A 14,490-nucleotide genomic window follows, 5' to 3' on the forward strand; every position below is an offset into this window, starting at 1 on the left:
CATGTATTATCATCTTACACACCAGTTGTACATTTTGGAATTGGTACATTTGCTGTTTTTACACTAGTCCATTTTTTTGTAAATTGGACAGTATACGTTTTTTTTTGTTCATTTACATTCTTTCCTTTCCATATTTTTTATTTTGACAATTTAATACCATCCCTGTCCATGCCCACCACCCAGTATTCCCCTGCCTTTCAGGTCAAGGAAAACAAAGAAAAGGAGCGTCTCGAGAGGCGGCTGCTCGATGAGCTGTACAAGATATTCATGGACTCTGATTCCTTCTACTACAGCATGACCTATGACCTCACCAACACTGTGCAGCGGCAGGGAGACACAGAAAAGTCAAACTTGCCCCTATGGAAGCAGGTTAGGAATATATCTATACTCTGAGGACACAAGTCGCATTAACTGAGACATTTACTAAAATGCCGCATTAAATTGGGTCGCCACTTTGAGATGCCTGGTTTAAGTACAGTAGTATTAAACCACACATATATTTTCTGTCTTTAAGATCAGTAGTTTAACTGCGCTTCGACAAGTCAAATTAAGCAATTATGCTCGACTGATAAGTTATTTTCCTCTTCAAGGTGGATGACAGATTCTTCTGGAACAAACACATGGTCCAGGAGCTCATCGATCTGCAGGTTTGATGAATTTCAAGACTGTTTTTGACAGGAATGGATTGACTAGATATCAATTTGTCAATGTTCAGGTATAAGAGTGCTGATGGTCATAGTGCACTAGTGTGGCAGAGTCACTTCTGCAAAACCCTGTTTGAACAATAGCGAAATGTTTTAGCAAGGAAACGCTTAGTGGCAGCTATTATTGGAGTGATTGAAATGTTATGTTAATTATATATACTGAACTACTGAATTCCCTCTTTATACATCTACATTTGGCATCACTGTATAGAGTTTGTAACTTTTCTTGTTGTGTTGCAGGTTCCAGAGGTGGACTTCTGGGTGACGCCCATCATCCAGGGCTTTGTGCAGGTGGAGGAGCTGGTGGTGAACTACAACGAGAGTCCAGATGAGGAGAAGAACAGCCCCGACACGCCGCTCCAGGAGCTCACCTGCGTGGACGACATCCACCCGCGCTTCACCGTGGCCCTCATCTCCCGCCGCAGTCGCCACCGTGCAGGTACAATACAGAGGTCAAAGGTCATGGCCAAATTGCTAGGTTCGAATTGCAACAGTTTGATAAGCAGATTTGTACCTTTTTCTTAAATAGAACTTGAATTACTTGATGATTAATAAACAATATTTTCTCTTCAACTTACTTAAAATGTCAGAGAAAACATTACGTTCTCACGTAACTTAAGCCAGTTAAGCTCATTGGAGGGGGGAATGAATGATCCTAGTTTTCTTCTCCCAAAAGGGATGCGGTACAAACGCAGAGGGGTGGACACAGACGGCCACGTGGCTAACTTTGTGGAGACCGAGCAGCTGATCCACGTGCACAACCACTCGCTGTCCTTTGTGCAGAGTCGCGGCTCGGTGCCCGTCTTCTGGAGCCAAGCAGGCTACCGCTACAACCCCAGGCCTCGGCTGGAGAAAGGTCAGCGGGATATTTCCAATCCAAAAGAAGAATTGGGGAATAATGGGTGTGTTCGTTTTAAGCACGCCCTGTCCCCCTTGTGGGGGGGGTGGAGTTTTCTTTTCAGAGCTAATGGAATGGTCTTAAATGTGCTAACTCTGCCCGTCCAGGACACTGGGCAAGCTAAAACGAAAGCACGTGACCCCCCGTCATCGTATACTTTCCCCTTTATAATCATCACTACTTGTTGAGTTTATGTGCAATTTCCAGATTACTTTTTTTTTAGGTCGTCTGTATGACAGGGATTGTTTTCCTTACAATGTACTGTCTGATTTGTCAGGAGAGAAGGAGACAATTCCTTACTTTGCTGCTCACTTTGATGAACAGCTCAACCTTTACAAGAAGCAGGTGAGAAGCATCTGCCAGATAACATCGGCATTACTTTAAATCTTTAGAGTCTAAGACATTGGGGGAGGAGGGGGGTGCTAAACTGACATGGAATTGTTTTAAGATGGTTATACTTTGGATCGTTTAGCTTTTTGATTTTGAATTTTAGAACCCCTTTAAATAAAATTAAATTTAAAAAAAATCATAAACAAGGTTTTGAAGTGTCAGATATTTACCCCCTTTTTTGGGGTAGGCACAAAATGGCCTTCATACTTTCATTTGTTTTGTTTTTTAAACCCTACCGGTTACTTTCAGATGAGTCCCATGATACTTGTCGGGGTCAGAGTCTCCCCTTTCCATAGAGGGATCATAATAGTTTTGTAGGTCAAACCATTCGGACGTTTATATGAGAAGACCAATTTTCAGGATGTCTTATCAAATCAAATTTATTTATATAGCCCTTCGTACATCAGCTGATATCTCAAAGTGCTGTACAGAAACCCAGCCTAAAACCCCAAACAGCAAGCAATGCAGGTGTAGAAGTACGGTTGCTAGAAAAACTCCCTAGAAAGGCCAAAACCTAGGAAGAAACCTAGAGGAACCAGGCTATCTGGGGTGGCCAGTCCTCTTCTGGCTGTGCCGGGTGGAGATTATAACACAGGACACTGAATAGGACATGATAAGTACTCCAGATATAACAAACTGACCCTAGCCCCCCGACACACAAACTACTGCAGCATAAATACTGGAGGCTGAGACAGGAGGGGTCAGGAGGCACTGTGGCCCCATCCGAGGACACCCCCGGACAGGGCCAAACAGGAAGGATATACAGTGCCTTGCGAAAGTATTCGGCCTCCTTGAACTTTGCGACCTTTTGCCACATTTCAGGCTTCAAACATAAAGATATAAAACTGTATTTTTTTTGTGAAGAATCAACAACAAGTGGGACACAATCATGAAGTGGAACGACATTTATTGGATATTTCAAACTTTTTTAACAAATCAAAAACTGAAAAATTGGGCGTGCAAAATTATTCAGCCCCCTTAAGTTAATACTTTGTAGCGCCACCTTTTGCTGCGATTACAGCTGTAAGTCGCTTGGGGTATGTCTCTATCAGTTTTGCACATCGAGAGACTGAAATGTTTTCCCATTCCTCCTTGCAAAACAGCTCGAGCTCAGTGAGGTTGGATGGAGAGCATTTGTGAACAGCAGTTTTCAGTTCTTTCCACATATTCTCGATTGGATTCAGGTCTGGACTTTGACTTGGCCATTCTAACACCTGGATATGTTTATTTTTGAACCATTCCATTGTAGATTTTGCTTTATGTTTTGGATCATTGTCTTGTTGGAAGACAAATCTCTGTCCCAGTCTCAGGTCTTTTGCAGACTCCATCAGGTTTTCTTCCAGAATGGTCCTGTATTTGGCTCCATCCATCTTCCCATCAATTTTAACCATCTTCCCTGTCCCTGCTGAAGAAAAGCAGGCCCAAACCATGATGCTGCCACCACCATGTTTGACAGTGGGGATGGTGTGTTCAGGGTGATGAGCTGTGTTGCTTTTACGCCAAACATAAAGTTTTGCATTGTTGCCAAAAAGTTCAATTTTGGTTTCATCTGACCAGAGCACCTCCTTCCACATGTTTGGTGTGTCTCCCAGGTGGCTTGTGGCAAACTTTAAACAACACTTTTTATGGATATCTTTAAGAAATGTCTTTCTTCTTGCCACTCTTCCATAAAGGCCAGATTTGTGCAATATACGACTGATTGTTGTCCTATGGACAGAGTCTCCCACCTCAGCTGTAGATCTCTGCAGTTCATCCAGAGTGATCATGGGCCTCTTGGCTGCATCTCTGATCAGTCTTCTCCTTGTATGAGCTGAAAGTTTAGAGGGACGGCCAGGTCTTGGTAGATTTGCAGTGGTCTGATACTCCTTCCATTTCAATATTATCGCTTGCACAGTGCTCCTTGGGATGTTTAAAGCTTGGGAAATCTTTTTGTATCCAAATCCGACTTTAAACTTCTTCACAACAGTATCTCGGACCTGCCTGGTGTGTTCCTTGTTCTTCATGATGCTCTCTGCGCTTTTGACGGACCTCTGAGACTATCACAGTGCAGGTGCATTTATACAGAGACTTGATTACACACAGGTGGATTGTATTTATCATCATTAGTCATTTAGGTCAACATTGGATCATTCAGAGATCCTCACTGAACTTCTGGAGAGAGTTTGCTGCACTGAAAGTAAAGGGGCTGAATAATTTTGCACGCCCAATTTTTCAGTTTTTGGTTTGTTAAAAAAGTTTGAAATATCCAATAAATGTTGTTCCACTTCTTCACTTCTTCACTTGATTCTTCACAAAAAAATACAGTTTTATATCTTTATGTTTGAAGCCTGAAATGTGGCAAAAGGTCGCAAAGTTCAAGGGGGCCGAATACTTTCGCAAGGCATTGAAACGCCACCCACTTTGCCAAAGCACAGCCCCCACACCACTAGAGGGATATCTTCAACCACCAGCTTACCATCCTGAGACAAGGCCGAGTATAGCCCACAAAGATCTCCGCCACGGCACAACCCAAGGGTGGCGCCGGGGGGGGGGCGCCAACCCAGTTTGTCTTATGTTCTGACAAACACCGCTCTAGCTCTGCCACCTTTCACCGCTGTGGAAGTGTGATACTGGCGGATGCGGTGGATTGAAAAAACAATATATCTAGCTTAAACTAACGGATTTGGATGGGGATTTTTTTGTTATGTCACTTAGGTTGGTGCATCAATCGACTCTAAGGGGGTTAATATCAATGCCAAAGTTTGAGTTTTCATTGAACTTAGCCGTATCTAAATAAAGACTTATCGTAAATAGTGAAGTTGATGCAATTTACAACTGTTTTGACAGGTCATCATTAACTTAGTGGATCAAAGTGGGCGGGAGAAGATTATTGGCGATGCATATCTCAAACAAGTCCTTCTATACAACAATCCTAACCTGACATATGTCTCTTTTGACTTCCATGAGCACTGGTAAGAAAATTGCTGCACAGAAACAATCTTGACAGCACAGATAATTTAATCGAATAAGTACATCTAAATGAGAAAAGAATAACTTAAACTACGATACTTGTTATTTATTATAGTATGCACTTCCCCTGTATATATTTAATTGGTCTTCTTCTGTCTCATCAGTCGAGGTATGAAGTTTGAAAATGTGCAAACGCTGACAGATGCAATCTCCGATATTATTGCAGACATGAGATGGGGGTGGTAAGTGTGTGAGTGTATGTCATCCCAAACCCCACAGAGACTCCTTTTAATGCAAGTAAAAATCCTCAACTAATCAGTAATCGATAGCGCACGTGGCTCCATAGTGCATCACAGTGTATACTCCTCTGTCAGGGTCGACCAGGCAGGAGTCATCTGCCACCAGGAGGGCATTTTCCGGGTGAACTGCATGGACTGTCTGGACAGGACCAATGTAGTCCAGGCTTCCATCGCTCGTGCTGTAATGGAGGCACAGGTGAGATTTCTCCCCGCTTTGAACGTGTGTCAACTTAAAGCTGAGGATGTCATAACATTGCATTTCCTAGTGCTCTAATACAGATTTGAACTAAAGTCTCTGGGTTAGACACATGGTGTATATATATCAGATGAAATATTAAGGTGAAAGACCAAATGTAAAAACAACCTCTACTTTTGAGTGGAAGTGCAGTGCTCTGGCAACCTGTCCATGGTGACTGATGGTTAACTGTATGTCTCTGTGTCCCTCAGCTGAAGAAACTGGGTGTGATGCCCCCTGAGCAGCCTCTGCCCCTCAAGTGCTACAGGATCTACCAGGTCATGTGGGCCAACAACGGCGACACCATCAGTAGACAGTACGCCGGCACGGCCGCCCTCAAGGTAACATAATTTGCATGTGTGTTTTAAGGTAATATTAGGTTTGCGTCTTGCAACAGTATGCCGTCTTGGTTCTCCACAGAAGGCCTTCGCTGCCTGGGTAAATGTATCGAGTAATAAAACATATTTGCCCAGTCTTGTTTAACTACCAATTATATGAGGCCTCTGCAATTTGCAGGGAGAAATGTACACTACCGTTCAAAAGTTTGGGGTCACTTAGAAATGATCTTGTTTTTTTTAGTTTGAGAAACAGACACCTCACAAGAAGGCCAGCGTCCCCGGGTCGCCTCTTCACTGTTGAGACGATGAGACTAGTTTTTTACGGGTACTATTTAATGAAGCTGCCAGTTTAGGATTTGTGAGGTGTCTGTTTCTCAAATTAGACACTAATGTACTTGTCCTCTTGCTCAGTTGTGCACTGGGGCCTCCCACTCCTCTTTCTATTCTGGTTAGAGCCAGTTTGCGCTGTTCTGTGAATGCAGTAGTACGCAGCATTGTACGAGCTCTTCAGTTTCTTGGAAATTTCTCGCATGGAATAGCCTTCATTTCTCAGAACAAGAATAGACTGTCGAGTTTCAGAAGAAAGGTCTTTGTTTCTGGCAATTTTGAGCCTGTAATCGAACCCACAAATGCCGATGCTCCAGATACTCAACTAGTCTAAAGAAGGCCAGTTTTATTGCTTCTTTAATTAAAACAACAGTTTTCAGCTGTGCTAACTTAATTGCAAAAGGGTTTTCTAATGATCAATTAGCCTTTGAAAATGATTGACTTGGATTAGCGAACACAGCAGTGGTGGTTGCTGATAATGGGCCTATGTAGATATTCTTTTTAAAAAAAAAAATCTGCAGTTTCCCGCTACAATAGTCATTTACAACATTAACACTGTCTACACTGTTTTTCTGATCAATTTTATGTTAATGGACAAAAAAGGGACATTTCTAAGTGACCCCAAACCTTTGAAAGGTAGTGTACATCAGGAGGATGGCGAAAATAATTTATAGTCCACCAGACTCTTATTTTGTCTTCTGCTTAGATTAGCTGGTAATGCATGATATATAACCATGGCATAACATGTGAAGATAAGCACATTTTCTACATTATTTATGGGATTCACCATTTTGTTCTTGTATAATGGCCTGATCAGTGTTTTCCACTAGCGCCCTGGCTGTCGTCTATACAGTCGATTACAAAGTCAAACTCTGCCGGATACTTTTCCCACCTAACTTATCTAGCCTACTTTTTTTATTTTTTTATTTTGGAAGTCCGGGGAAAAAAGTCTTCCGAGCTCCCTCCGGCTAGAATGAAAGATATGAATTAACTTGGCTTTTCAATTCGCAAGTCATAAAAAGAAAAGTCAGCCTAGCCCTCTCCTGCTAGAATGAAAGATATGCATCTTCCAGCGATCTATTGATAGGACAGGTGCCTGTCAGTCACAAAGTGAGGGATGACAGGGAAACACTGCTGGTTTGACAGTCTGCTGTCTTTCCCGGTACCTGGGTGTCTATGCACAGTTGAAGTGGGAAGTTTACATACACCATAGCCAAATACATTTCAACTCAGTTTTTCACAATTCCTGACATTTAATCCTAGTAAAAATTCCGTCTCTTAGGTCAGTTAGGATCACCACTTTATTTTAAGAATGTGAAATGTCAGAATAATAGTATTGATTTATTTCCGCTTTTATTTCTTTCATCACATTCCCAGTGGGTCAGAAGTTTACATACACTCAATTAGTATTTGGTAGCATTGCCTGTAAATTGCTAAACTTGGGTCAAACGTTTGGGGTAGCCTTCCACAAGCTTCCCAGAATAAGTTGGGTGAATTTTGGCCCATTCCTCCTCACAGAGCTGGTGTAACTGAGTCAGATTTGTAGGCCTCCTTGCTCGCACGCGCCTTTTCAGTTCTGCCTACAAATTTTCCATGGGATTGAGGTCAGGGTGTTGTGATGGCCACTCCAATACCTTGACTTTGTTGTCCTTAAGCCCTTTTGCCACAACTTTGGAAGTATGTTTGGGGTCATTTGCGACCATGCTTGAACTTCCTGACTGATGTCTTGAGATGTTGCTTCAATATATCCACAATTTTCCTCCCTCGTGATGCCATCTATTTTATGAAGTGCACCAGTCCCTCCTGCAGCATGCACCCCCACAACATGATGCTGCCACCCCAGTGCTTCACGGTTGTGGTGGTGTTCTTCGGCTTGCAAGCCTTCCCCTTTTCCCTCCAAACATAACGATGGTCATTATGGCCAAGCAGTTCTATTTTTGTTTCATCAGACCAGAGGACATTTCTCCAAAAAGTACGGTCTTTGTCCCCATGTGCAGTTGCAAACCGTAGTCTGGCTTTTTTATGGCGGTTTTGGAGCAGTGGCTTCTTCCTTGCTGAGTGGCCTTTCAGGTTATGTCGATATAGGACTTGTTTTACTGTGGATATAGATACTTTTGTACCCGTTTACTCCAGCATCTTCACAAGGTCCTTTGCTGTTGTTCTGGGATTGATTTGCACTTTTTGCACCAAAGTACGTTCATCTCTAGGAGACAGAACGTGTCTCCTTCCTAAGTGGAATAACAGCTGGGTGGTCCCATGGTGTTTATACTTGCGTACTATTGTTTGTGGTACCTTCAGGTGTTTGGAAATTGCTTCCAAGGATGAACCAGACTTGTGGAGGTCTACAATTTTTTTTCCTGGGGTCTTGGCTGATTTCTTTAGATTTCCCCATGATGTCAAGCAAAGAGGCACTGCGTTTGAAGGTAGGCCTTGAAATACATCCACAGGTACACCTCCAATTGACTCGAATGATGTCAATGAGCCTATCAGAAGCTTCTAAAGCCATGACATAATTTTCTGGAATTTTCCTAGCTGTTTAAAGGCACAGTCAACTTAGTGTATGTAAACTTCTGACCCACTGGAATTTTGATACAGTGAAATATTCTGTCTGTAAACAAAGTAGATGTCCTAACCGCCTTGCCAAAACTATAGTTTAACAAGAAATTTGTGGAGTGGTTGAAAAACGAGTTTTAATGACTCCAAGCTGAGTGTATGCAAACTTCCGACTTCAACTGTTTGCAGTCAAATGTATTTACACGGGCGGAGAAGGCATGATGCTCCTTTATCGTCTGTGTGAGTCAATTTGCAGGTCCCATATAATGTGGTAACGATGAATCAAAATCCACTTACCCTATTGTTTTCTGGCACTTTCATTTTCCTTTTGCGTATTTCTTATGCTGCCACGAAGTGCTGGCTCATATCGGCTTACTGTGATTTGATTGATGAATAACAAGCTTGACTAGTTTGTACGTGGTGTTCGAACTGACTGAATAAAGTCGATCTCGTATATCCTTGCCATTCATAAATCACACCAAGTAGTTTATATGTCCATGGTATCGCATCAGGACAAATAAACTAAAGATCTCGTTTGTATTTTTCATATGAAGTCTGTGTAGCAAAGCCTGCTTCATTTTAACACCTGCTTCAATCATACCTGTATTGCAGATAGCTGAGAGAATTCCTTTAAAAGGAAGCTTGAAGTCTGTGGAAGTCAGCAGACTCTTACAAGATTATTTAAGAAGAAATCTGGGTCAGTTGTTAAACAAGTGTTTATTTTAAATTTTTATAAATGACATGCTGCAATTCAGAGTTCCAAACACTTGTGGAAATGTTTTCACTAATTTAACTAATGGCGTATAATCTCTTAACACATACAGTTGAAGTCAGAAGTTTACATACACTTCGGTTGGAGTCATTTAAAACTTGTTTTTCAACCACTCCACACATTTCTTGTTAACAAACTATAGTTTTGGCAAGTCGGTTAGGACATCTACTGTGTGCATGACACAAGTAATTTTTCCAACAATTGTTTACAGACAGATCATTTCACTTATAATTCACTGTATCACAATTCCAGTGGATCAGAAGTTTACATACACTAACTTGACTGTGCCTTTAAACAGCTAGGAAAATTCCAGAAAATTATGTCATGGCTTTAGAAGCTTCTGATAGGCTAATTAACATAATTTGGGTCAATTGGAGGTGTATCTGTGGATATATTTCAAGGCCTACCTTCGAACTCAGTTCCGCTTTCCTGACATCATGGGAACATCGAAAGAAATCAGCCAAGACCTCCGAAAAAAAATTGTAGACCTCCACAGGTACACCTGAAGGTACCACATTCATCTGAACAAACAATATTACGCAAGTATAAACACCATGGGACCACGCAGCTGTCATACCGCTCAGGAAGGAGACTCATTCCTAGATATGAATGTACTTTGGTGCGAAAAGTGCAAATCAATCCCAGAACAACAGCAAAGGACCTTATGAAGATGCTGGAGAAAACGGGTACAAAAGTATCTATATCCACAGTAAAAACTAGTCCTATATCGACATAACCTGAAAGGCCGGTCAGCAAGGCAGAAGCCACTGCTCCAAAAAAGCCAGACTATGGTTTTCAACTGCACATGGGGACAAAGATCGTACTTTTTGGAGAAATGTCCTCTGGTCTGATGAAACAAAAATAGAACAGTTTGGCCATAATGACCATTGTTATGTTTGGAGGGAAAAGGGGAATGCTTGCAAGCCGAAGAACACCATCCCAACCGTGAAGCACTGGGTTGGCAGCATCATGTTGTGGGGGTGCTTTGCTGCAGGAGGGACTGGTGCACTTCACAAAATAGATGGCATCATGAGGGAGGACAAGTATGTGGATATATTGAAGCAACATCTCAAGACATCAGTCAGGAAGTTCAAGCTTGGTTGCAAATTTGTCATCCAAATTGACAATGACCCCAAGCATACTTCCAAAGTTATGGCAAATGGCTTAAGGACAACAAAGTTCAGGTATTGGAGTGGCCATCGCAACACTCTGACCTCAATCCCATGGAAAATGTGTGGGCAGAACTGAAAAAGCGTGTGCAAGCAAGGAGGCCTACAAACCTGACTCTGTTACACCAGCTCTGTCAGGAGGAATGGGCCAAAATTCACCCAACTTATTGTGGGAAGCTTGTGGAAGGCTACCTGAAACGTTTGACCCAAGTTAAACCATTTAAAGGCAATGCTTCCGAATACTAATTGAGTGTATGTAAACTTCTGACCCACTGGGACTGTGGTGAAATAAATAAAAGCTGAAATAAATCATTCTCTCTACTATTATTCTGACATTTCACATTCTTAAAATAAAGTGGTGATCCTAACTGACCTAAGACAAGGAATTTTTACTAGGAATAAATGTCAGGAATTGTGAAACTGAGTTTGAATGTGTTTCGCTAAGGTGTATGTAAACTTCTGACTTAAACTGTAGACCCAGAATTTAATTGAGCATCTGTTCTGTTTTGGTTTATTTCTCCATTTGAAAAAGTGCCCATCACACAATTTTAGATTTTTTTTTTAAATGTAACCTTTTATTTTTTCAAGAAAATTTGGCCTACGTACTGTTCTGTTTTAATAAAATACATAATTTGAAGGACAAAAGTAATTGTCTATTCATATCTTACAGTAAAATTCTTTAATTTCAAGAGAAGACAAGTTAACAGTGTGATGTTCTCTTACTTAGAAAATAGTCCTGATCATATAGGCCTAGACTATATCCCATTAAAAAAAAACAAATTCATACATTTTCTGGAAATCCAAACACAATACTGCAACAAACGAAATAAAATTTAAAAAATGTATTTAACCTTTATTTAACTAGGCAGGTCAGTTAAGAACAAATTCATATTTACAATGATGGCCTACCCCTCCCAAACCCGGACAATGCTGGGCCAATTGTGCGCCGCCCTATGGTACTCCCAATCACGGCCGGATGTGATTCTGCCTGGATTCGACCCAGGGACTGTAGTGACTCCTCTTGCACTGAGATGCAGTGCCTTAGACCACTGCGCCACTCGAGAGCCAAATAAAGTGTTCAATAATTTAACTGTGTATTTCGGATGGAATCAAGGCATTAGGATGTACCCAAGGCCACCAAAATATGGCTTGTTCGGCCATAAAATTCATAGCCGGGGGATCCTGGCTGGCTAGTTTTTCTATTTGGCTGGTTGCTCCATATACTTGTGGAAAACACTGCTGATAAAGGCTGTTCTTAAGGGAATAAACGTTTTTTTAAAAAGGCAGTCGCATGAAAGGCTATTTGTTCTGGTTTAACTTAAAAGCCTAGTGCAGTCAAAATTCAGTTTTACCTGTGTTTTGTATCATATTGTACAACAGCGGATGAAACGAAGACTGTAAAAGTGTGACTTTTCGATCAGTGTTATTTTCTTGATAGTTGCTGGTTGAAAATAAATCAAATCTACATGGGACTTTCTAATTAGCCCGTTTTGATTGGGCGTAAATTCTCGGCTTGCGTAGGGACATCAACCAGGCGGGAAATTGGTTAATAGACCAATAGTAAAGAGTTCCAAACCTCTCTGCCAATAACTGCTCTTTTTTTTTGTTTGGCCTTTCCCATTCAGACCACTCCCAGACAGTCCTAGCTAAATATTTGCTTAAGAAAATGTTTTTGCAAAAAACAAACAATTTTTGCCCATTTTTTCATGGAAAACTAGTACACATATTGATACCTAGAAATGGTTTTATATTGATATAAAAATGGCTGCATTGGGCTTTAAGACAATTGTTGTGCAGACTGAAAAGGGGAAAATTGAACAATGTTTACTCGACACAGCCCTAAGTCAGGAAGAGTATAAAACAAATATAAAAGAGATCAGACGGTGACTCTAATATCTTGCTTGTTTTTTTAACATGCTCTGTCTGTAATCCATTTTATAAAGGGAGACTTCACCAGAACGGGGGAGAGAAAACTGGCCGGGGTGATGAAAGATGGCGTGAACTCAGCCAACCGTTACTATCTGAACCGCTTCAGGGACGCATACAGACAAGCAGTCATTGGTAAGGAAATACCTGTAATACTTTACTTAAAGCCTGCGGTTATAATGCTTTATGATGCAGTTGGGATTCGTTCTAAGACATGAATATGTATGACCCCCTTATGTCTTAATATCTCATAATGATCCTGACTAAAAATCAATAGCCAGTTAAATATAAAACATGGACAGACATAAACATATTATGAGCCTTATTATAAGACACAGGTTCATATACGATTATAACAAGTTAAAATGCATTATGCCGGCAGGCTGTAAGTACAGTAAAGTGTTATCAAAATGGATTCCACCCTCCGTCTCAAAACAATGATTCAGTCCTAATCAGTTTTAGTCTCAAAAGTGTGACTCGACCGTCCTCGTTCTTCAACCTCCTCTCTCCAGATCTGATGATGGGGCATCCTGTGACGGAGGACCTATACTCCATCTTCAGTAAGGAGAAGGAGCATGAGGAGAAGGAGCAGGAGAGCCAGAGAGTAACCCAGGAGCAGGTCAGCCTCCTGCTGCAGACCTACATGCAGCTGCTGCTGCCCGACGATGAGAAGTTCCATGGGGGATGGGCCCTTATCGACTGTGACATGAGGTTAGTGCTGGAACAATCTATAAATCAAAACTCTAACCTTTAACACTGAAATCCTTTCGAAGAGCTCGCTCTTGTAGCTTGTTCTCCCAACACTTTGTTAGCTAGCTCAGTTCAGTTCAACTTTATTTATCCCCTCAGGGGTAATTAAGACACCCTTCAAAATCAACACCTTGAAAGTGTTTATTCCTCAATAAATTGTTAATGTGGAAAGCAAATGTTTCTCCTCATCAGCCTTATTGATGCAACCAGCAAGGATGTGGATGTTCTCCTGCTGCTATCCAACAGTGCATATTACGTTGCCTAGTAAGTGCCTGTATTTTTTACAGAACAGTAAGAGAGTCAATTACATGTATTTTAGCTGTTCCTTATATAATTCTGTTTATTTGCTTTTGTTTTTACAGTTATGATGAGGAAGCTGACAAAGTTAATCAGTACCAACGCCTCAACTTAGAGGGTTTGGAAAAGATTGAAATAGGTGAATGTTTCTAGGGGAATTTAACTCCACCAAGTGAAAATTCCAAAATGTAGACCGGATCTGAGTCCTTCACAGCTTCATGATTTATTTTACACTGTAAAGCTACTAAGCACACACTATCGACATGGTTTTCATTATTGAACACAAATTCTGAATGATGCAACTACTCTTTTTATTTATTTACTTATTTTTTATTTTTTATTCTACAATTTTTATTTTCCACAAACATCTTAGTTACTCATGAATAAAGCTCACAACATGTCCTATGTGTTCTTTTGTAGGCCCAGAACCCACTCTGTTCGGGAAGCCCAAATTCTGCTGTATGCGTCTACACTATAATAATGGGGAGACAAGTGGTTATTTTCACACACTAAGGGCCCTCACAAGGAATCCTGAGGATGATGGTAAAGGTATGGGAAGATTTCATTAAACTGTCAGCATAAAACTAGTCGACCATGAATAAAACCTGGTAGATTGGAAGCGCACTGCCCGTATATCTCAAAAACAACCTGAAATCCTTATCCTGACAGCCTTTGTGGGAATTATTCATTTTATTTCAGACACGTTGCAGTGCATCGCAGAGATGCTTCGCCTAACTAAGCAAGCCATGGGACTTGACCTACAGGTGGTTGAAAAGAAACTGGAGAGGTGAGTTGGAATACATTATCACTCTATCTAGATCTTCAGAATATTCTTCTCTTGCAGTTCAGTATGTCTATATTATCCCTTTTACACATGTTTTCC

At 41.1% G+C, this 14,490-nt stretch overlaps 1 protein-coding gene across 1 annotated transcript in view; it reads left to right on the top strand.

Moving 5' to 3' along the window:
* Positions 1 to 14,490, top strand: part of inpp5f (inositol polyphosphate-5-phosphatase F) — a 28,368-nt gene that overhangs the window by 5,645 nt on the left and 8,233 nt on the right. The window contains exons 5-19 of the mRNA XM_021607193.3: positions 202 to 369; positions 591 to 647; positions 945 to 1,143; positions 1,381 to 1,560; positions 1,880 to 1,947; positions 4,819 to 4,943; positions 5,106 to 5,183; positions 5,316 to 5,436; positions 5,688 to 5,816; positions 12,578 to 12,695; positions 13,073 to 13,271; positions 13,503 to 13,574; positions 13,673 to 13,746; positions 14,028 to 14,156; positions 14,307 to 14,394. Of these exons, the coding sequence (XP_021462868.3) occupies positions 202 to 369; positions 591 to 647; positions 945 to 1,143; positions 1,381 to 1,560; positions 1,880 to 1,947; positions 4,819 to 4,943; positions 5,106 to 5,183; positions 5,316 to 5,436; positions 5,688 to 5,816; positions 12,578 to 12,695; positions 13,073 to 13,271; positions 13,503 to 13,574; positions 13,673 to 13,746; positions 14,028 to 14,156; positions 14,307 to 14,394 (1,805 nt within the window). The remainder of the gene's footprint in view (positions 1 to 201; positions 370 to 590; positions 648 to 944; positions 1,144 to 1,380; positions 1,561 to 1,879; positions 1,948 to 4,818; positions 4,944 to 5,105; positions 5,184 to 5,315; positions 5,437 to 5,687; positions 5,817 to 12,577; positions 12,696 to 13,072; positions 13,272 to 13,502; positions 13,575 to 13,672; positions 13,747 to 14,027; positions 14,157 to 14,306; positions 14,395 to 14,490) is intronic.

Source organism: Oncorhynchus mykiss, chromosome 1 (assembly GCF_057628025.1).
Source record: "Oncorhynchus mykiss isolate SJ-2025 chromosome 1, ASM5762802v1, whole genome shotgun sequence".
Taxonomy (NCBI): domain Eukaryota; kingdom Metazoa; phylum Chordata; class Actinopteri; order Salmoniformes; family Salmonidae; genus Oncorhynchus; species Oncorhynchus mykiss.